Source organism: Egretta garzetta, unplaced genomic scaffold, assembly GCF_000687185.1.
Source record: "Egretta garzetta isolate BGI_Z169 unplaced genomic scaffold, ASM68718v1 scaffold105, whole genome shotgun sequence".
In the NCBI taxonomy this organism is placed as follows: Eukaryota; Metazoa; Chordata; class Aves; order Pelecaniformes; family Ardeidae; genus Egretta; species Egretta garzetta.
Genome location: NW_009259598.1, coordinates 1,327,773 through 1,351,734, shown reverse-complemented (window position 1 = coordinate 1,351,734; position 23,962 = coordinate 1,327,773). Strand labels below are relative to the sequence as shown.

The following is a 23,962-nucleotide window of genomic DNA, read 5'->3' as shown; positions in this document are numbered from 1 at the left end:
GGGGAAACCGCATGCTGAGCACATTCTTCGTCTGAGCGTGGCTCACTCTTGTGTTGTCAGTAGCAGTGGCTTTTAACAACAACAACAACAAATAAAAAAAAAGGGCTCCAGAGCAGCTAATTTGGGATGTAGTGTTCAGGGAGCCTGTGAAGAAGGCAAGGGTGCTGTGATAACGCTCTGGGAGTTCCTGGTCTGTCCCAGCAAGCCACCAGATGTCACTGGTCCTCCATGGACCACCTGCCTGCACTAGAGTTTCTACTTAAAGCTGACAGTTCCTGTGCAGAGTGAAACTGGAGCTGTCTGTTGCTTAGGTATTTGTTGGTTTGTAGTTGCCGTTGATAATGATGAGCTTTGGAGCCCTGTGACTTTTCAAAAGTTTTGCAATGTTCATCTCTGGCATAGAGTTCACTTACTCTGTTCGTTACAGGGTTAAAAATTTAATTTCTATGTTCCTGCCACAAATACAATTTTTTTGTTACGAGATTGTACTCACTAAGAATCATGCTGTCAACATGAAATAAATAGCTTGTCAGTACTCTGCTGTCAGATCAGAGCACAGTCCTTCTGAAAAACATACCTACGTCTGTATGTGTTGTGGCTCTCTTCTAGAGGAAAGCTGGGTTTCGAGGGGGAATGCTGGAGATGTGTAAAGACGCCTTGTGGGTGCATTCTATAGTGTATAATTGGTAGAGTCTGCAGGCTCAGTTTTCTGAGAATCCACACCTGTGAATGACTGATGTGCTGTAAAAAGTCATAGTATGGAGCTCAAGGTTTGTTTTCCATAGTTCTTTTTTTACTGCATTTGTAGTTTAGCTGCTGTATGTAGGTTGGTGTTTGATGCACCAATGGCGAAAGCAAATTAGTCACAGTTCATCAGACCGTTGATAAACACTTGATTTTTGAAAGTGTGGTCTGCATCTCCTTTATGTTTGGTTTTCCCCACCCTCCGTAATAACAAATCTTTTTGAGTTACTTCATATTGAATGGCAGAAAAATGCCAGATACGTTGAATAAACCTAAAAGATGGGACGTAACAGTTACTTTTTTGGCATAAAGGAGTCCTTATTGCTTTTTACTGTGAATTGAATGGGTGGAGCGTTTTCTGTTCTGAGCTTTGTGGGTTAATCTGTATTGTGTGGTTTCTTTGCTGATGCAGATCTGCAAATCCTGACTGTGTCTTTAAGAGCTTCATGTTATTACTCTCCTTGTTTGTCAACCATCCTTTATAAACCTTGGTTTTGGTGGATAATTGTTGTAGCTAAGTACACAACTGAAAAAAAAAAATAAACTCAGTAAGACAAATAGGAACTTGGAGTATTAAGCTGATCAAGAGCGGGCATCAAGACTGCTCATTGATTTAGCCCTTACACTTATTTGCATTTTTTAAATCTAGTGGCAAAGAGATGAAACCCACAGTGGCTCCACAAAGGTGTTCTCATTGCTGCTTGTTTTTTCTGCCTTGAAAATTTATGCCAGAATTTAGTGCAGCTGACTGAGGTAAGAGACAGGTGCGGTCAGGAGTTTTATGTGTGCATCTCTAGCACCATTCTAGCTTGTGACAGTGAGGCAGAAACCAACATGAAGAACTGATTGGAAGAATGACCCTTATCTGACTCAGTTTCTTAGCCGATGAGTGTCCCTGTGACCCTTGTTTGGTCTGTGCCTTGTTTTATATGGAAAGTGATATGCCCATATTCTCTCTCTCTCTGTCTCCCACACTTGTATGTACTCTTGAAATTTTTTTGGCATATAGTAATTCTCCCTTCTCGTCATGCTGCACTTCAGCTACGAAATATTTCATACGTGGCTGTCCCAGGATGTCTCACTTGTCAGATTAAATTTAGGACCTCTTGCAAATAGAGAAGAAGGAATAAACAGTGCTATAGCTTTTGCAGTGACTTCCAATTTTATTTCACTTTGCTTTTCCCGGTTTTATATCACAAACATCATTGAACAAGGGGAGAAGGTTTTTGATGTATTTGAAATGAAGTACTTGGGGCTCCATCACAGACCAGTTAGCCCTAATTTAAATCACAGCTCTGATTAATGAGGAGGCCAGAGAAAGAAAACCTTTTTTTTTTTTGCCTTAAATGCCTTTCTTTTTAACATGTATGAAGTATGTACTTTCTAAACACATTTATCTAATTGGCAGCTTTGTTCTAAGATCTTTTCTTGAAAAAATAGTACCAATATGTGAGACCTGGACTCTTTCCTGTAGGTCCCCTGCAATCCCTTTCATTCAAGGTTTAACCACACCATATGTTGCCGCCTTTTTTTCCTGTCAGCAGAGGCAGCATGGGTTTGTTTGGGGTGGGGGGGAGAAACAACATAAACCAAAAAAAACGCCAAACAGCAAAGATCTGTGTTGTATATGTATTTGTAGTCCATCAGGGCTTAGTCTTCCAGAAGTTGGTACTCCATCCTGCTGGAATCCAGGCTTTGGAAAGCAGGAGTGGCCCTGATGTCCGAGTCTTGTCGCATCTCTCTGTAGATCTTTTCTGAATTGGTCCTGGGGAAGGAGAAAGAGAGACATGTTAGAAGCTTCAAATGCTTTCATGTTTTATGGCTTAAATAGGTGACTTTGTGGTATCCCTGAAAAAAAAAAAAAGGGAATTCTGCAATGATAACTGTGATTTCCTTTAGTGGTTGGCTGTTTTTCTAGAGGGCTAGGCTCTACATTCCCACTGTTTCCACATGCGTTCTGAATATCGTGCATGGGGGGAATAATGAGGTATTCTTGTTGCACCTAGTGATCCTAGTACCTTTTTATTCTTTATTCCTGGAGGTGTTTACTCTGAGGAGAAGAAAAAAAACTAAATCCATTGCATGTCTGCTGTGGTGGAGCCCACTGTAGTGTTACTGCCCTTGAAGGGCTACGTTACTGCCTAGGATTGTTTGCAGTATTTCAGGTACAGGCAAACCCAGCTGGGTATGTATGAGAGTAACAGCAACTGAAATTGGCTCTGGGGTTTGCCTTTAACAGCCTGAAGAAAAAAAGAGGAGTCTGTAATACTAATACAAGGAGCTAGGTGACCAAGTGGAAATCCTCACTCACGTGAGCTTCAGTGCAAAATCTCAGACAGCTTCTCCTCATAATACTGGAAGTTCTCTTGAATGTCCTCCCATGGCACGAAAGCCTTTGCTTCCTCTCCTTCCTCCTGTTCCACAAAGTTCTGCCAGACATACTCAAAGTCTTGAGGCTTCATAATCCTCAGCTTGCAGCCAGCTGATATCATTTTTTTCAGGGCAGCCTGCATTTCTGGTTCTTCCCACATGAAGAGCCGCCCTACCATGATTGTCAGTCGCAGGTTCTTGTTCTTCTTTAGGGTCTCAGTTATCCGATCAGCACAGGTCACACAGGGACTGGAGGAGACGTACCAGGTGACGTTGTAACGGAGGCTTGATTCACACTTTGGTAAAATTGTGTTGAAGAAAGCCATTTCTGCATGGGCGGCTGCGTGCTCGTCTTCCAGGTAACCCCGAGAAGTCACTGACTCTTTGCCTTGGGTCTCGAGAACATAACACAGGAAGGTTTTGTTCCTGCCTGAGCTGTATTCCACATTCCTGAACTGGAATTTGAAAAATATGGCTGGGAGACGCTCCCTGTAAAGAGTGGAGAGGAGAGAAGCATCTCAGAGGCAGATAATAAAGCGTTACAGCACTGGTTTAGTTCCTGTGTGATCTTGGACAAGTTGCTGCATCTGTGATGGCTGTATTTCTACGTGTATTAAAAGGAGATGCCTTTTAATAGGAGAATGAAAATACATTTTACATTACCAGCTATTCAGCTAGTTTTGCTGCGTGCTGAGGCTTCCAGGCCCGCTCTCACTACCTAGTCTTTTTCACTTAAATTCCCAGTACAAGTTTGTTAAAATTCTGGTACCTCCATTGAGGTATTTGCAGAGGAACTTGCTTCTGAAATGTATTTCTTAAGACTATATTTACTGTTGGTAAGGAGGGACAGCAATTGGCATTTTCCCAGTTTTGATGTACCTATACACTGTTCTACTGTTTTCTAGGCCATTAATACAGTTCTCTCTGTGTGGTGTTGCAATGTTAATCTGCAGGATCTGTTGTCCTAAATTGTTAGGATGATAACTCTGGCATTTCTAATTAATGTTGTACCCCCAGTGCTTTTGCAGTCTGGATTTCCTCTGAGTAGAGGCAAGCGTGACTGACTAGTTGCAGTTTTTACGTGTTTTAGTTTTACTCTTCCAGTGTCAGCTGAATACTAATATTCAGCAGGATTATGTTTTGACTTTGATTTAATAAAACATCTGAGATAAAATCTAACTTTGCTACGAAAAAGTGTATTTCCCACTGAAATTTGATAGCTGTCTCATGGATATTACTCATGAACTTGAGATACTTTTTTTTAATGTTGTGCACCTCTTCCGTTCTGGGTTTCTAAATGAGCATAATCCAAAGTGAATCATTGCAGTGAGTAATGTGTTTGTAGTTCTCTTTCACCCAGAGAAGGTAGTCTGCTGTTACTAGGGAAGTTAAAATCAGTCCCTTAAGATACTGTGTATAGCTTTTATGCAATGCTGAACGAAGAGGTGAAAAAGGAAAGCTGCATCTTCTCATAGTACTTGTTACTTTCTAATGGTGGTTTCCTGGTTGCCCCCTGTAGCATCTAACTATGCAGTACATCAGTACAAGGACGAGTACTTGAAGGATGTTAGGTGGAAAGGTGAAAAAGATATTGCTGTCAAACATGCCCTGTGACCTGCCTAGTGCTGAAAAGGGTGGGAGTAAAGACTGCACAGAGTAGCCAAAGCTGAAGTGAAACAGTGAAAAGTAACACAACGTTTCATTTATTACACACCAGTAACCTTCTGGCATATTGTATTCCTCTCATCTGAGCTTTAGGTGGACCTATAACCTTGATATTCCCAGCGAGGCAATAACGAATCTTTGTAAAACAGTAAGTGTCTCATTCATCCCTGTCTCATCTACAGTCAGATTATAATGCCAGGCCTCTCCAGGGGGTACACTGAGCAAAGGTCAGGAGAGATCCTCAGACTCTTGGAAATTTTAACTGTGGACAGCAACGAGGCTGCAGGAGTAAGTGGCAAAGCGTCGTTCTGCTGAGAAGAAAGAACAATTTGTGATGCAACACCTCACAAGATGTCTCCAGAGACAGCGGAGGAGAAGGGTATGGAAAAGAGTGAAGAGAATCAAAATCAGAATGTTACGCTGACTTCGTAATGTGAGAACCACGCGTGACTGTACTGTCAGCTCGCTAGTGGTAAATGCTGGTGTGGGCCATGGTGAAAATGTGGGATGGTTGCAAGTCAGGAATAAGGACTGTTCGTGAAGAGCTTGATATGATGCCTTTTAAAATTAGTGGATGTCTCTACAGAGTGCGATGGATCAGGCTTTGCTAGGACTGCATGGAACACCCCAAATAGCATGGTATTCTGTGTAAATCAGAGGAATTGGGACAGGAATGTTTGAACAGAAAGACCTTGGAACAGGCACTTAGGAATTCCTCATGTAATACCTGCTGCAAATACTACACTACATACTACAAGCAAATAGCTTTTTGCTTAGATAAGAATTGGAAATAGTGTGCTGTCTAAATACATAGAGTAAATTATAGCTGTTGTCAAGATTCTTGAGTTGTGTTATTTTGTAAGTTTAAATACAATGTTCCTTAAATGTTGAATTCCACTTACAAAGTTTTAGAAATTTCTCTGGTATGTATCTTCAGTATTTTCCATACTTGTCTTAATGCAACCGGAAATTTTCTTGCTGCCGAAGTCCTGTGGCATTTTTGGCTTTTGAGAAAGTTAAACCACAAAAGAACAGCCTCTCTATTTAAATTTTTTATGATACTACAGGAGTATCTAGGGTCCATTTGGGCCTGCTACACAGATTTGCAGTAAAAGGCCTGGAGTTAACAGTTCCCACTTCTGTTTTGGATTTCCCAACAGCATGATTTTACAGATGAACAACTTCACTTGGAATATCCGTGTGCTGTAGCAGCCAAATGGGGTGAGAGTTGATGCGGGTAGGTTGGCACAGTTGTGCTTTGCACTGAGAGCGGAAGATCATCAGTCTTCCAAATGCCACGAGATGAACGAGTCAGAACAATTTTGTTCATAGAATTGCATTTCCACTGGGAATATCTACTGTTGCTGTCAGTCAAGGACCACCGTAATTCTTTTCACGTATCATTGCGTCGTGACAGTGGAAGTTTAGAGTACAAGTTTGGCTTTAGAAATTTTACTAAAAGCAGGTTTTCAGCTGCTTCTTAAACGATATAATTAAACCCTTATATTGTTCAATTCTACTTAGATGAGATCTGCACTTAACAGAAAAGCCTGTTTAGGGGTCTTCCATGCTATTACTGTTTTAGCTGGAGGTGTGTTAATGAGGGGCGGGAAGCAGCAGTGTGGATACAGACTTTTATTTTGATTAATGAGCAAATCAATCATGCTGGTTTGATAGGATTTGGTCTATGGTTCTCTAGTTTGCAACTGAGAGTTTGCACAAGCCTAGAAAGGGAAAATTGCACTGGCTTGCACAAGTTCTGAACTACCCAGAAAGGCTGCTTTAACTTCCTTTTTGTAGCATTTTGACCTCTGTTCCCTTACATTAGATGACTTAAAGTTACCTATTAGAGCGAGTCTCATTTTCTTTAAGATTAACTGCAAGACTTCACTGATTAAAGAGCGTTATCAGACTCTAATTTAGCATAGTACCTCTTATTCCCTGAACTCCTTTCTGTTGTTCTTTGAGACAAAAAAAAAACCTCACATGCTTCCAAGAATAGTGCTTTTCCTGCTTTATATCCTAGATAAGGAATGGTTCTTTGGTTAATGATTTAATGATTCTTTGATTCATTATTTCTTTGAAGTCCAGCTATGTTGGGCCTGACGTAAGCCACCCATTGCCTTGCTTCAGAGCTAACTTCGTAAGGCTACAATAAGTTGTTTTAAAATAACATCATATTTAAAGGTAGCACATCAGAGTCACATGGAAGTTCATGCCTGATTTAACTCCCTTAGCTGCAGAGCGGTTACGTCAGTGATGAGGTTGAGTCTGTATGTTTTGATGAACTGCAGCGATCTGTTCCAGGATGTATTGACTCAGTGGTGTATTTAGTCAGGCCTTCTAGACGGAATTTATTGCTTAGCATCACGGCGTCTGTCTAAGATTATCTGGGATATTCACCTAAATCTGTCCTCCTAGCAACATGGGATATGCATCAGCTTAATTAATAAGTTTCCGATAAAGAATATAAACAAAGCTAAGGGCATTTTCCAAGTCTGTAAGTAGCTGGCTGAGAGCTTGGAAAATTCGCGGATCATGGATACATAGGCGCCCAATGAGCTGTGTGCACTAGTTAGCAAGAATCTGCTTAATCCCATGTAAACCAGAGCAGGGAGGACATCTCGGCACAAGTGTGAATTGTAAATTTCTGTCCTGTCAGGGCTTAGCTGAGGCCTCGCTCTGTGACTTCCCAGCAGTGAGGACTTGGGCAAGGTGTCTCCAACCCTCCGAGTAATTGGAAAGCCCTGTAGTGAGTGATTCAGCAGTGAAAGAATGGGCAAGAACAAGGCGTATGTACCATACGACTGCTTACATACCTAAATGTCGTATGCTGCGTAATCTCACCTCTGGGTTACAGCATGCTTGGCAGGTGACCCTCATAACTTATCTCAAAGTGAAGCATTGTAATTGTATTGTTTATTTGGGTAGATTAAAACTCTTTCCAAACAACTAAACATCAAAACACATGCCTGAAATAGCTGTGTCAACTCTAAGCCAACTTCTTTGGAAACTCAGATCTAGCTTCCTGACTGTTCCTGAGTAAATGACTAATTCTTGGCAAGCTTATTTTTCCATGTTTGAATGACGGGTGGTGTACAAATGCTAATATTATCCCTCTTTTACTTGTTGAGGCAGAAACCTCCATCTGTAAGAATGGTCCTGGACCAAACACATAATGTGCTTTTACGTTTGCTGAAACGAGGTAGGCTGGAGGCATACAGCAGCTGCCCAACTTGTTGCATGCTGGGGAGGAGAAGACAATTAGAACTTCTAATGAGAGAATAAAAATGTGGGATTATCTAGAAAATGCTATAAACTAGCCAGACATATTTTTTAGATTTAAGTATTTGTTCAATTACTATTTATACAATGATCTTGGGTTATTTGAGCTGATAAGTGGCCTTTTGCTTGCTCTTTGACAAGTATTCACAAACACACACACTCATGCTGGGCTCATTGATTACAGAAAGTCTGTAATGATCAATTGTAACAGGAACTAAGGATTTATCACTGCTAGAAGGAGTCTCATTTATACCCTGGAGAAAGTGTAAATAAATGTATCTACTTAAATGTCCTGAAATGTACACAGATGGGGTTTGTTTAACCAGGACTGTGTTGAGCCAAATGTTGACAAAAAAGGGGTTAATATTCTTAAACAGAGTCATTAGGTTCCGAGTATTTTTTGTGTAAACCAGATTCCTTAGGGCTCTAGGCAACAGCTCGAAGGCTTGGCTATGTGTCTTAAGATGCCCCTAATTCAAGGACTAAAACTGAGATGCAGTGTAATTGAATTTAAGTGCTTCCACAGTTGCAGTTATGTGTTTGCTCATAATTCACGTAACTGGCTTTATTGGCTGAAAAATTGTAAATAATTAGAAAAATCCAAACAGTGATCACACCAGGTTGAGGCACAGTCTAAACTCACAGGGTACTTCTTAAAATGAAAGTAAAAATTGCTGGATTTTTCTGTACCTCTTTCAGGGTCCTTTAGGATTTCTGCTTTACTTCTTCATTCTTATCTTTAATAGCCAGCATATTAGTCATAAACAACTCATCAGGGGAGATTTGGTCATGGTTCCTACAGGAATTCAGCAGATATTTATAAGTGCTTTCCAAATAGTGCCATGATGAGGACAGTATAAATCCTCACAAACTGACAGCTCTATGGTCCCTCACCAAATGTCCGAGTACTTTCATTTCAGAAACTTAAACTCCTGTCTTGCTTGGTATCAGCCTATGGAATGTGAAAATCAGCTGGTACCAGCTTAACGTATGTAGATACCATAGCACAGACCTTAACTCGAGGCTTCCCTGCATCACCTGCTGCTCTTACTCGAGTTTCTCTGCCCGGGTGCAGTTCCAGCAGTGCGGCTCACTCCAAAGCCTCAGCCCGTTAAGTTTTCCTCTTGTTACCCCTTTCCCTCTGCAAGCACATGTCATCCTCACATTCTTGCTGCTGCCTTTCCAGAATGGAAAGTCCTGTCAAATTTGCAATACCCTTATCATTTTGTCAAATAATTTCATTGCAGGGTAACACTAAGAAAGCATTTTTCATCCATGATTAGCACACCAATTCCTATCCAGGTCGTTGGGGTCGCCAAGGAAGTTTGAAGACTTCTAATTGCAAGTCGAGTGCACTAGGGCTGAAGAATCCAATTTCCTCATTGAGATTCATTTTAGTGCACGTCTTAAGTGCCTGGAAGTTGTTGCCATATGTGGTGTTGGTCCAATAGCTTATATAAACAATTTTTGGCATCTTAGCTCTCTTCCTAGCAGAAGGATGTGCTTTTCTTAAAAGTCACTGCTCTACCAGACATCTGTTATTTCTATAATTCTGTATGAGACCAAAGGCTGCAAATGACCCCAGCCCAAGAAGTGATCTTTCAGAGCAGACATATTTTAAGAAGAAAATGGTTTTTTTACCCCTGTGCAGGGATGTAACCCAATATGTGAGATCAGACATAGGTGCTGTCCTGCCTCATGCATTGTTTTCAGAAATGCCAGCTAATTTTTTTTTCAATTTTTTTTAATCTTTCTTGCCAGTGACCATGTCACAGGCATAAGGATTCCAAGTGGGATTTTAAGAGTCTGGCCCGAGCTTTACATTCAAGCAGCTGGAAGAAATCATGGGTTTGGTTTACACTCTGGGAACAGTGCCTTGGTGACTGCTAAGAAAGACCAGAGGAAAGAACTACATAGGGCATCCTGCTACTACTACAACGAGCATTTTGAAATGCTTAGAGACGGCAAATTACACTTTTTTTTTTTTTTTTTCTAGTTACAGCTGTCCATTATATCTGAGAGAGTTCAGCTTCCTAGCAGATCTCTGTTATATCTGCCTTTTTCAAAGGCCAGGCTCACCAGAGCAAAAGGAGCTGTTTGCTGCTTTGCTGTCTTGCAAACTGCCCGTTGTTCTGGTGCCTTTCTGCGGGTTGGGCTTTTTTGAAAGTCCAGGTCCAGCTGTGGGTGTGGAGCCCTTGTAAATGTGGACTTTTAGCTCTCTTGAAAAATCTATCCCTTAGGTCCATAAAGCAAATCAGCCATAGCAGGTGTATTTTTCCTAATCCACAGATAAAGAAACTTTCAGACAAGAGCCGTTGATCACACCAAGAAATCAATATTCAGTGCTCATCAAGGGCCAGTATCTTCCATCCTGCTACCATCAGGCAAGTGATCCCATTGCTCTCAGAGGGACTACTTGCACCCTAAGGGAATCAGTCAAAGCTATAGAAACAGACCTGCTCGTATAAAACAAACAGATTCATCTGCTGCCTGGTGTGAATCCATCCTCTGTAAAACTCGGCGAAACTTTTAACAAAATCCCACACTAATGAAAGCCACACTTGCATTGTTTAAGAATACTCAGCCGTGCACTGGCTGAAGATACCATCTTTAATTACCCATCATAAAAGCTGAGGCAGAGACCTTTGAACATCCCCACCTCGCTCTCTTGCACCCTCATATTTACATCGTAACCTCTTACCCTGTCACAATTTCAAATGGTGGCAGGTCTTCCCGCTTCAACTTCTTCTTCTTTTTTTCCTCGCCCTCTTCTGCGTTGTCAGGTTCACCGTTCTGGGCGTTGCTGGGCTCCTCCTGCTTTTCTGCCATCTTCTTGAGTATAGGGGTATTAAGTTATGGCCGCTGGGAAAAAGAAAGAGCAATTTCTGAGAGTTCTAAGGGAGAGGAGACAGCAGAGGGAGGAGGGAAAAACAGAGCTGGGAGTTCCTGCACTAGGCACAGTTGTCAGGAGCTAAATATGGAACAAAGCAGCAAAGATAGAGGCTGGATGGGGTAGGATGACCCAGGGCTCTCAGATGTCGCCTCCTTCCCTTGCTTTCTCTAGGTCTTTGTAGCAATCCCTCTTGCTCCCCTTTTAATTTAAAATTAAGTGACGACTTCATCATGGGCGGGTTAAGCAACGGATGGAAAATCCTGGAAGCATACATATCTATTTATCCATTAGCGTGACAGATAGCTGGCACCTTCTCCATCCACCTTCTTTTGCCAGTTTATTATATTGCTGACCTTGAAGGACCACTGTTTTGGCACAGACAAGAGGGGAAAGGAGCAGTCCCCATTTGATTTGCTGAAAAATCCCCAATGGTGATGGATTTGGCCTCATGGGCCACCTGGAGCGTGGCAGCAAGAGTGCTCAGAGGAGCAGGAGACCTGCTTGTCCATGCAGGGACACTGAAAGCAGGAGCTGAACAGGGTGAAATCTTGCTTGTTGAAGTTGGTGTCAGATCATACTGGTGCAAATGCAAACCAGAACCTTCTCCCAGATATTTTATGATTCACAGTGGGGCAGTATTTCTGATGCAGGGCAATTCCAAGTGCATGTGCTGAGCATCTGCCTGTGGTTCTGTATTTTTTCCCTCCTTTGCCTAAAAGTTTGAAAAGTGCCCAGTATACTGGGAGGGATAACGTAGCTAGGTGAGAGTAAGCATTTGAAAACTGCTGGGCTTAGTGATTCTTGCAGTATTTCTTTCCCCTTTGCTGCTGCGGGGGATGCAGATGTTGGACGAGTGGTTGCACTGGAGCCAAAGAATCAGACAGATGAGAGCCGGTGGTGGAGGTGTGATGAGAAGTGAAGTATGTGTGGTTATGCAGTAATAACTGGGACTGGTGTCAGCAGCGTGCCGAGGACAGAGTACTGGAGACGTTCTGGTAAGGTACTTGCTGGGATTTGCCTGAACTAGTGTGGGTGTGGAACCTGCCTTTCGTACAAAGAGATATGAGAAGGACTATAAAGATTTTATTGACGCGAGGTTGGGATGTTTGGTTTGCTCGGCAGCGTATCAAGCAGATTTCTTGAAAAGACTGTGGTAACTTAGAAGGATGTTTGGGGGTGATGCAGCTTTCACATGAGCTCTAAAAAGAGTTTTATATGTTTGGGGGGGGGTGTTTCTCTTTTTTTTTTCCTTTTTTTTTTTTCTTCAGGCTTATGTGAAATTCTTCCAATTTCTCACTCTAAATTGATATCATTTAAAGTTTGTATAAATCCCATGTGAGCCAAGCCTAATGAAAACCTGAGTAAGATTTTTCCCAGAGACTAATCCTGCTATGCCATGAGGGTGAAAGTAAATGGAAAACGTGTAGCTCTGCAGAACTCATGTTTTGACCAAAGCGCATTGGAAATCAAATCTCCAGTATCTTAGGTTCTGCACTTAGTTCAGAACCCACTGTCATCAAGATTTGGATAAATATGAAATATTAAGCTATATTTGATCAAGTATTCAGTCTGTACTTAGTGGAAAACCTGCTGTTAGTTTGAGGAGGATAAACTGTACTCTGTAGAAATTAAATAGGTGTGAATACCTGCTTCCTGGCCAAACTCAGTCTTTGTGGTACTGTTGTACTCGGCTCTTTACAACTTTAGAGGGGTCTGCACTATCACAAAGTGAAATAAATGTATGCCATTGGGCAGATAATTTTATCATAGATAATAAATAATATATTATCACAGATAATTTATTCTGGCTACTCTTTCAAGCCCCCTTGCTAACAACAGCCTGCCTTTCTGTGCTGCAATATCCTTTGTGGTTTTTCATTAGTAACAGCAGTGCAATGCAGTCGCTTGGGGGACAGAGCCCCCCCCTCCCTATTACTCCCACACTGTTTGCTAGTGATGAGATGTTGTTTATTTGATGACTGGCACAGCTGGCATGGAGAGTATTGTGACAACAGCGCAATCAAGGATTTGACAAGTTCCAAGACATCCTATCCGTGGAACATATATCTTTCATTTTCATGGTGCAGAATTTTGTTTATTTTTAAGCTTAAAATACTTTCCTGGAGGGCAGGTGTAGTGTTTTTCCTCTTGCATGGTAACTATGCTCAAATTCCAATTCCGCTGTCCAATTACACTCACCTTTGACATTTCATGCAGTGATTTTGGGGATGGGAATCCTCTCTTAATGAGTGACAGCTTGTTTCCTTCTTACCCGTATAGCTTAAAGAGGCATTCCAGCCCCTCTTCAGTCCCTCTGACCCACTTTTCTTTATTTTTGGAAGCTCTTGACGGCTAGGGTCCCATCTTTCCTGCAGCCTTTGGCTTTCACTGGGCTGGCCCCTCTGCAGGGTTCAGGGCTGAGCTCTAATCTAATCTCAGGAATGTGGCACTGAGACTCTACCTCTATCCAGCCCTTCCCCAGCTGCTTCGAAGCTCCATCTAGGGCAGTGCACTAAATAGTCATGATCCACCCCCCTGCAGCGCCTGCCTGCGCCAAAAATATAAAGGGGCACCACCGAGTTGCTGTCAATCTGACATTTTGTGTTAGAGCCATAGGAATCAAAGCTTTGATCAATTTTCTTCGGTTGTTTTTAACTGACCCTGGTTCCCCTGAAGTGTGCACGTGTGTACAAGAGGGTGCGTGCATGGGCCTAATGACTGAAGCCAGTGATGGAAAGGTTTTTCCATCAGCTAATTCAGAGAAGGAGCTGGGGCACGAGTGCTGAGAGGTGCCAGGGATGCAACTAGGCTCATGTAAGGACCTCCCAATGGCACTTTAGTTAACTAAAATCATTGCACTTGTCAACCAGCATTTTTACTGAGGCTTCCCTCCACCCTGCCCCTCTCCCCACTGGTTTAATGGTTTATTTAGTTGACTATGAATTCCGTTCTGCTCAGAGCGCCCTGCACAGCAGAGTCGCTGTTTAGCCACAGAAGAGGCACAAGAGATCTGCACGCACGTCAGGTCTCGCGCAGGTTCAATGAGCATCAACCCCTCGCCTCTCCCCGTTCACTCCCCCACTGCAAGGGCTAAGCTGTGCTCGTTTCCAGCAGAGCCCCGTGGCCTCTCCCCGTACCCAGCATGCTGGACGCAGCTGGTAGTGCGGACTCTTCCCTCGTAGGTCATCCTCTTCAGCAGCTGCACCTCGTGTGTGGGGAAACCTCCAACGGAGTGACCACAACCCTGCACCGCAGCCACAGGATCGGCCATTGAGCCGACTCAGTCTCAGTGGCACAAATCCAAGCTGTGGTTTCCTGCCCGAGCCTGTTCTCCATCCCATAATAGATGTGTCCCGTAACATCTGGCAGTCTGTTTCCCTCTATTTTAAAAGGTCTGGCTTCACTGTGTTGGGACATCGAGGCCAGAATGCCTGAGCAGATCTAGATGAAGAAATGGGGAGGAGCAGACCACAGGGACGCCAACCTGCAGTAAGATTGGAAGAGCCGTCTGCACAGGTGATGGCTTAGCAAGGCAAGGCTAAGATGACCACCTCTTCCAGGAGAAGCTTTCTGGCTTTGCTGGAGTATTGGATATTAAGGTCCGATCCTGCATCCATCCCAGTCCAGAAGAGTTTCTCCAATGACTTTAGAGGCATCTCTGAACAACCTGATGACATTTTCCCCATCTTAAATAAGTATCTCACATAGAGAGTGCTGTATCCCCTTGTCCTATCTCCCAGGCAGGTCATCTGCTGTTCCTCTTGTTGCAGCAGGAGCTACTTTCCTGAAGTTAAAATGGCTGTTTTCCTTTCCTGAGCACAAAGGGGCAGTAGAAGAGACCTGGCTGCAAAAGTCCTTGCCAGGAAATGGAGGCTTTTATTGCATTCTCGGGATGGAGGAACATTTTTGGATAGATGTGAGAGTGAAATAAGATACTGGCTGCATGAGTCATGGCTCAGACGTGCTCTCTATTCCAAGGGGACAGCTGGTGGCACTAACAGAACATCTCCCTAGATACATTGTCTGGCAGCAATCCCCATCCTGCTTTTTCCAGCTGTAACTACCGTTACGTGATAAATAAATAAACACTCTGACAGTGATGTGCAGAGGCAGCTTTCCTTCCCTGGCTCCTGTAGGCTCTCACCTATCTCTCTCCTCCTGCTGCAGGACCACAATGCCAAGACTTAAGAAGGGGCAGGAAACACTGGTGTTGGCCACTGCAGCATCCCATGGGTTCGACCTGGACAGTGCCTATGTCCCTCTGTGCGGGATGGTAGCTCCCCGAGAAAGGTGCTACCCCAGAGCTGACGTGCGCTGTGGTGCAGGCAGAGATTAGCGATGCTCTCGCCTCCTTGCCTGCCTTATCTTCGCACCTAAAGCCTGGGCCTGCCTGGCCCGTGATCCCCAACCCTTGCACACCCAGTACCGTGCTGCTGCAGAGCTGGGAAGGAGTCTGTTTTGTTGGCAGACCCTGCTGGCTGGCTGATTAATTCAAAGCCCAACTGCAAGTTAATGACAGCTCCGAGCAGCACAACCTCCTTCCTGCTGGGTTTCTGCTGCAGTTTTACTGGGAGCAGTTGAAGGGGAAGGTCAGCCCCAGCCATGCTGCAGGTGCTCAAAGCCACAGGAATTTATATCCTGCACCACTCGGTGCTAACGAAGGGGTGGTGGGAGAGCTGCTGGCCTGTAGTCAGCTCTCTGAAGTTTACATGCACACAGCAGCAAATCCTCTCTAGCATTTGACTCTATATTTTAACATCTCTCCAGACATCAGCAAATCAATTAAAGTTCCTTACTGCTGAAGCCAGAGTGTTTTCTGGAACAGCTGGTAAATTATTGAATGAGACAGGGCTTAGGAAAAGAGGCTGGACTGAAAGGCAGAAAGATTTTGTTTATGCACAAATATTGCGTATCCAGCAGCTGGGGATGTGCCCTTTGGGCTAAGATCAAATGTAACGATCAGTTTAATATCAAATACATCTTTCTGGAAAGACTGACTGAAGTTTGAAGAGAGGGATCATCATTAGACATGGTGATCTGAGAGGTGGCTCTTCTCTCTAAATGCCACGACCCCATGAAAGCTGTCACGAATGCACGGCCTTTGTCTGAGTCACTGCTTGAATCATGTAGACCGCGACATGTCCCGTCGTGGGCTATGAATGTTCCTTGACGCTGGGTGGGAGAGGATATCCATTCCATAAGCTAATTTTGGGGGGGCTAGACAAACACCTTGCATGCCTGCTGAGGTGATCCAGCCTGCCTGCCGCCTGGTTAATGCTGCCATAAGCAAAACATCCCAGTGCTCTTTCTGGATCCCCTGGGAAAAAGGGCACCCTTGGGAAGATGGTGCATGGCAGGGGGGAGAGCCCTGTGCTCATGCCCAGCAGACCTCAGGTGAAATCCCCTTTCTCACTCAGAGGCAGCATTCCACAGACTTTAGCAAGGCAGGTTCCTACCTGTGCTTTAAATTTCTAGGACCCCTCTGTTTCGGTTTTTCCTCTTCCCTTTGGTCTGTTTGTAACACAGGGACGGAGCCAGACAAGGGCTGCGTGGCCTCGTGCTTCTTCCAGGCATCGCGTGACCAGGAGCACAAGCCCCGTTACACAGCACTGATGGGAGACCAGGGCTCCTCCAGATGCACAACAGCGGAAGCTGATTTTGGTCTGCACTGCACCATATAGCTGAAATATTTTCTAGATGGTTGACTTTGCAATGTCATTAAAGTTATTTTTACCCAAGGGGTTTTAGTGTATCTGTTTAAATAGCAAATATACTAAATGATGCTTTAAATATTAATAAAAGAGGGTGCTTTGCTGAATTTAACTTTGTCAATTGATTTCAAGCCATTGTATATATCACATATAGGAACGTTTGCTATTTTTGCTGCCTGCAAGAAAATGCCGGTAGCAAAGAGAAGCTATCAGTGCCCTTAGAGGTGGACTGGAAGGAAGAGGAACTGAAATGAAGACAAGAACAAGCTGGTCCCCCCCCTGTTGGGAAAATGGGGAGGGCAAACATCAAAAGATCAAAAAAAATCTGTTACTCTTAATTCCAGATTTTCCTTTACCTGCAGAAAAAATATGGGTAGAGGGGGAAAGAGGACTGATTTATGAAAGCTGATCAAATTTGCATCCATGTATTTAATTTGGAAATGCTATTAACGTATTGCAGGTCTGAACCAGATCTAGGCTCACCAACTTAAATGTGATTTAAATAATACTTTTCCCCTTTTCAAAAGCAGAGGTCACTGTAGAGACTTGCTTGATCCCTCCTGGCTTCACTAGGTGGCTCTGCTCATCGCTATTCCTCCTGCCTTTGCCATGCTAACCAGTGAAGGACAGGCATGATGATGTTCAGGGCCCTAAATCATTCTTAACTCCACTGAATTGAATCTCCAGCCCAGCTATTAGCTTCTTTTTAGGAAGAAATAATTTATGTCTTCCTGTCCTTTGGCATGTGGCTTTGTGGAAGACACAGACGAGGCATAACTGTAAATAAGCACAGTGGTAACATACAGTTATATAAAGCCCTGGAATATATAGGATTTTTTTTTTAAAGTAGCTTATGATCTTCCTAGCGCTGCTTGCAATGCTCATGCTTTATAGTCCTGCTCCTGCTTACAGCCGCAGCTATTCCATGGCCTGTTCTTCTGCAGCTTTTACTGGGGAGATTACAGCAATCTGCCTGCAGCAGCAGTCCTGTGCAAAGGTGTCCCGGAGCTAGAAGGAAAAAATAATGGATGGGATCAAAGTGACAGCACAAGATCTATGACCAAATTTTAAAAAAGGTGCGACAAATTTCAGCTGCTCTCAGCTACTGGCATTTGTTTCTCTTGGGCCCAGCTTTCAGTCACGCTGAGCACCCAGCTCTGCCATTTGCGTGAGTGGGACCCGGGAATATTCAGCATCTCTAAAAATCTGGCTTGATGTGACTCAGGAAGGACCCAAACCCGAGAATTAACCTTCCTTACCTTGAAGCTGAGGGTGAAGTGTAACGGAGGAGCCTGTCATGGGGATGCGTGCCCAAGGGAGCGTGTCTCCGGTGTGCAGGTCCCCCAGCTGAAGGAACCTTTGGGACCTTTAGGCTCAAAACCCAGACAGCCCATTTACTCCTAACACACACCCGGGAATGAGTCCGGCCGCCGGAGCCCGGCAGGGCCTTGCTGCCGATCCCCTTCCCTTTGGAGCCAGAGCACAAGCCATGGACTCCAGACAGGATCCCCTAGAAATTTTGCAAACCAAACCAGTAAAACAAGAATAACTTGGATTTATTTATTCTCCAAACAAAAGCAGCTTGGTTTTATTAAAAGCAAATATAATTTATTTTACATCCCCAGCTAAGAGCCCTCCTACCCCCCTCTTTGCAAGTATACCCACCCACCTTAATCTACAGTCAGCTGCCAGAAAGAAGATCCAGCTACCACGTTTCTTCACATACATTACTTCTATCAATTAAAAAACAATAGTAAATATTCTCTATATACAGCAACATCAAAGGTTCAAATCTATCAAAGGCAAGAGCTAGAATAAAGGATGGACAAGGGCCAGTCCATGCACCTTTTCTGTCCGATTCTCTTGTGGCTTGGTCCCATTTCTCTGGAACCTTTCCTGATTAATAATATTCAGGAATGGAAAGACTCCAGGATGAGATACCCGTACTGCACCCGATGGACTTGTCATGGGGCTTTTTGCCAATCATGTAATTACAATTTTCAAGGCACTCTGAGCAAGTTCTTGAATTTTACAAAGGCTCTTGTGTTTCTGTACTAAAAAAAAAAAAAAAATTAAGGTTTTTTTTTCAAAGGCACTGATGCTCATTTTTTCTTTTCTGATGAGAAATAGCACACAGAGGTGGAAGAAAGCCATTTCCTCTTGGGAGAAGCATTTGCATTCTAATCATTGCTGCTTTATCTTGGAGCATGGAACTCAGGAAGCACGATACTCCACAAATAGAAGTCAAAGTGCCCAGTCTCCTTCCACTAGCAGAACAAGACTGATTGCTGCTTGCTCAGTAGCTGACAGATAAAAAGTTAACGGTATAAAGCACAAACCAGGTGATACATGAAAATGAAGCAACAGCACAAATAGCAAAAAAAATCAAGTAAGTTCTTAAAAATTGGCGTGCATGAGTGAAGGGCATTTTTGTTTGGTCCCAGATGGGATTTACCATGGGTGTGAACAAGTTCTGCTCTCTGGGGGAATGGTAGCAGTTTTGAGGGATGTCCAGGATTGGTACTCTGAATTATGCCCGTATCATGAAGTCTTAATTTGCCTAATGGAATTTGACCTGATAGCATTAAGGTCTCTATGCAGCTGTAGCCCCAAACTCAACAGTGCTGGAGAAAATAGTTCCCAGGTTAAGGATGTACAGTTTCTCTAAAGGAGCCCATGGGTGCACAGCACAAACCTTTCTTTCTTTTACACAACCACGGTGAAGGTGGGAGGAGGAGGCATGTTCTCATGCCTGTCCCAAATGGAATCCCACAGATGATTAGATCTTGGTTCACATCAGCATAGTTTAGTTACACAAAATGCCTTCATTTCTGTCCTGCTCTTATTCATTCTTTTTTGGTTTTTCCTCGGGGTTGTCCTTCCAGATGCGGATTGTGAGATAAGTGGCTATGGCCAGCCAGCCCAGGTAAGGCACCATCAGCAGCGTTGCTATCTTGTTAATGTGGAACCAGGAGAACACCGTGCCTATCACCAGGCCGTCCAAGCACAGGACGTTAACCAGTGCCTGGAGCAGAGAGAGGACAGTGACTCTGGGGCTTGCTTTTGGGAACAGGCAGCAGTCTTCCCCAGCATGGCTGTAACCCCTCCTACTAAAGGTGGTGAGATGGAATGGGAATGGGGGAGGAGTAGCACTGAAAAGTCACCTAGAGCCATCCTAAACCCCAGGAGCCAAGACTAATGTTAATTTTTTTTGTTCATTATTGAGTTCCGCAGATTAATACACCATTCATGATGATCAGTGCCCCCTTCTATTGGTAATGTCAAAACGGACGGATCAGAAACGTGCTCGTGTTAGTACTGATAGCTATCACCGCTTAAACTTTCTAAATGTACCTTTCATCTACAGAGTGACAAAATTCAGATGGAAACCTAAGTCCCACTCTGCACCTCCAGTACCTCCAGCACCTCAGGGAGCTGCGTTTTGAATATATCACAGGTCCACCTCTGCCGTGCCGTGCCTTACCTTCATGCACATCCTCTAACAGGCTCTGCAGTGCGTTGCATTTGCTCGATAAGGCGCTCACAGCTAATATGCCCCCCCAGGGATGCTAACTTTGCTGCCTGCCGGTGCAGGGTGTGACTCCCAGCAGGGCTTATCTCTAACCCCGAATCCTTAACTAGGAGGTGCAGCAGCTGGACTATTGACTCCCTGATCTCCCACCCCACTCTGGTCGGGCCGGCTATCTGCATGGCAAGAGCAGGGTGAGGGGTGGAAGGGACTGATACCGTGGTCTGGAACCAGGTGCAGCATCTGAACGATACCTGAGCAAAAGCTCTTCTTGCTCCTCTCTTTACAATTGCATAATGCTAGTTAGAAAACCTCCAAACAGCCCCAAAACCCGTCTGGCAGGGACACCAGCAAACAAGCCTCCAGCAGATGAATGGATGGCCGGATACATTACCATCTTCAGGTTACGTGCACGGAAGAATAAGCGCGTCCAAGCCCAGTTCAAGGCCAGCTGAGCCCCGTAGAGGCCAAGTGGGATGATAATTTTGCTGCTGTAGCCGCCCAGGTCATTCCATATCAGGTAGGAGGCATAGCTGTGAAGAGGGAAACGCATTTAGTGGTTTGCAGTGAGTAAATCCTAAATACAGACAAAGTCTTTTCATGTAAGATTGTTTTGCAACAGGGATTTGCAGGGCAGCCGTGTTTGCACTACAGCTGCATCCGTGTCCCTCGCTACCCTCAAGCCCATCGCCTGTCTCATACCTGCGTGGCTCGTACAGCTTCCCCGGGGCAGTGGCTGTGTTTAGTATCTGTTTACAAAGCCGAGCCCGGGCTGTGTCCCTGGCCAAAAACGTTGCCTGCAGTGTGAATTGGAGGAACTCAGCTCAGAATTTGGCTCAGGCTGTACTTCATCTGCTGGGAATAAAGGTACCTGACGTGCCCTGCTGATTCCAGGTACCAGGGATATCCCAAAAGCAAATAAAAGGGTTTGAAATGGCTCCTCTTTTGCATATCAGAAACAGCAGGAGGAGAGAGGCAGCGGTGTGCAGAACTTACCCCATGACAGTGTACAGGATACTCCAAGCAACAGAGAGTATTTTGCAAGGTGGACACCATGAAGGCTTTTTCAGCTTCTCATGCCAAACAGGCATTTCTTTTCGATTAAAGAACCAGCTAAGGAAGCCTCCAATGTGAGGCAGGACAGTAAAAACAAGAGTAGAAACCCACATCCTTCCTTGGTGGCTTGAGGTAGCCTTTTCCCTGCTGTAAGTTAAAAACAATAATTGATTATAACTTTTAAAGGACATTTTTTTCCTACTTTGACCTTTCAAGCTTTTTGCCTGTATCCCACTTTAGTCTCTAAGGCAGAAGGTAGAAGGTAAGTATTGAACATTGTATTCATCTCTGCCGCTGGCTCCCCTCTGCCCACCTCCCCATCTCTGAAATAATTACCCTTACTTCTGTCACGGTTCAACTTTTCCCCTTGATCTATCCAGCAAAGTGGCTCTGCTATTTCATGGCTTCTTACAATATTTGTGTGCCAGGGTTCAGCTAAGGCAGTTGTATTCTTGGAAGAGAAGACTGCGGTTACTTTTATCATTCCTCCTCCCAGTGCCCAAGTCAAGCACACCAAGTTCACAGAGACTGCGCATCTCGACAGAGCCGTTATCTCTCCTCTGCATGCCATTCTGAACGTGAAAACCCAGACAGGTCATGCCCAGAAAACCCTGTCCATTCTGACTTCATCTAATTTTTCCCCATGGATTTATATTTTAAATGAGGTCTATAACAAAGCAACATCCTTACAGCAAATTTTAAGTCCTCGGTGAACCCTGTTTAATCCTCCCTGCAGCCCTAGCGGGCAGAGGTGGCTTCTCATCTCCATAAGCAGGTAAACTGAGGCACAGGAGCAGCTTCTTAACTTGCTCATGGTCTTCCTCTTGCATAAGAGGAAGGAACATTTACTTTAATAATTACATTATGCTCCCACACAAGAGAGTGGTGATAAGGATAACATCTAGCATTTTGTTCTCTTGTCCCGTATCTTCCCCTGCCATTATACTTTAAGGGCTCTGGACCTGCCAGTCTTCCGTCCTCCTTCCTTTGGTCTCTATATTCACCTTCCCTTTTGATCCATTAAGGAATTAAACTCAAATTAGCATTCGTCGGGGATAACGCATAGGAGTCGTCAGGAGCACAGCAGTTTTGTGCTATCAGCAGAAGCGGAAAATGTACCTGAGCAAATGCACTCGGGGAGGATTGGTGTTTAGCAATGCAAGGGGAGGAAAGCAGGCACAGAAAGTTCCCTCACCCAGGGAAATGTCCCTGGCACTCTGAGCAACAGGGAGCTGGAGGAGAGGCCTGATCGGCACGGGCATCTCTGTTTGGGATTTTAATTCAATTAACGCTTTGCTATATCCTATGCTAATTGTTATTATTATCATCACGCTACAAAGCATTCATCTTTAGAAACACACGCCAGCAGTACAAGCCAATTTACACATCAATAAGGGACAAATACCCCAGACACTGTCTCTAACTAACAATTCCTTTACCAGGCGATTTATAGCGCTATTAAAGTGTCTATGGAACCAGAAAATCAGCCGAACACTGAGAAAAATAATAGCTGTTAGTCCTGCTTTTAAAGTGTAAAACAGCACCAGCTGAGTTCTGGGTCCTCCATAGCATTTCAGAAAAGTTAAATGGGAAAAGTAGATTTTTCCCTCCTCCCAACCCCTTTGGAGTCGCCAGATGAATCCGATAGCTTGCAGAAGTAACTTGAGGGTGGACAATAACACAGCGCCGTTATAAAACCTTATTTTGTCTCGCAGCTGTTGTAACTTAATGGGGCAGGAGCTGTAAAAAAACCCTTACCGTCTCTTGCTGCCTTTCTCTCCCTCGTGAAGAAAAAGGGTTGGACATCCAAGGCCACCTTCTGTCTCTAATGCTGGTGCTGCTGTACATGGAACAGATAGTTTGCTGAGTTTTACCTAAATAGGAGAAAAAAGGGGGTGTGTGCGGCGGCTGTGGCTGCATCAGATTACACAAAAGAGCCCACGTTTGTTGGGGCAAGAATTGCAAGGGCTTTGGAGCAACGGTGCGGAGGGCAGGACCGGCTTCTGGGCCCAGACAGCACCAAGATGCGACATCGGAGGCTCTTGGCTTGGCTTGAGGACAAACATCTTGTCCGTAGGTCAGAGAAGCCCCTTTTTATCTCTCTGGGAGTGCACTGGGCATGCCAAGGTATAAATTAAAGTGTCTTGTGTACAAACGAACATGGTAATTGTATAAGAGCTCGTGCGTGAGGGATCAGGTCCATAACAGCAGGGCTTCCATGCCCGTTGCGTGGATGTGAGCTCTGCTGATTTGCTCCATCTGAGGATGTGTCCGCTGCCTGTACGAGGGTGTCCCTGCCCTGCCCGTCCCCCATGCACCCTTTAACACAACCCTGATTAACCAGATGCCTTCGGTGGCCGCCTGTACATCAGCCTTTTGGCTAAAATTCACAGAAACCCACTTGAATCTAAAATAAAGACATTACACAAGCATGTTAAATGAAAAAGAAAAAAGCTAGAAATCAATTTCCATTAGTAAGCTCTCTGCAAGGGATGGGAAATTAAACACTAATTTACTTCAGTTATGGGTCATTACCTGAATTTCATGGCCAGGGGCAGAATTGCTGGTTCCTAGCAGAATGCGATATTACCGTTATAACATAGAACCAATGGGATCTTCTGTTTTACTGGGCTCAGAAGGAAATTATTTTTTATGGGAGGAGAAAGAAAGAAAAAAAAAACGGTGTGAAGGGACAGATTTGGGGCTAGC

The 23,962-nt window shown here is 44.2% G+C and overlaps 1 protein-coding gene across 1 annotated transcript; it reads right to left on the bottom strand.

Moving 5' to 3' along the window:
- Positions 1–51: 51 nt before the first annotated feature.
- APOBEC2 (apolipoprotein B mRNA editing enzyme catalytic subunit 2) lies at positions 52–23,127 on the bottom strand. Its single transcript, XM_035893796.1, is given in 5 exon segments — positions 52–3,603; positions 10,766–10,926; positions 20,592–20,730; positions 21,194–21,400; positions 23,012–23,127. Coding segments are annotated over 4 exon segments (1,014 nt in total). The 5' UTR covers positions 21,367–21,400; positions 23,012–23,127; the 3' UTR covers positions 52–3,062.
- Between the last annotated feature and the right edge of the window lie 835 nt (positions 23,128–23,962).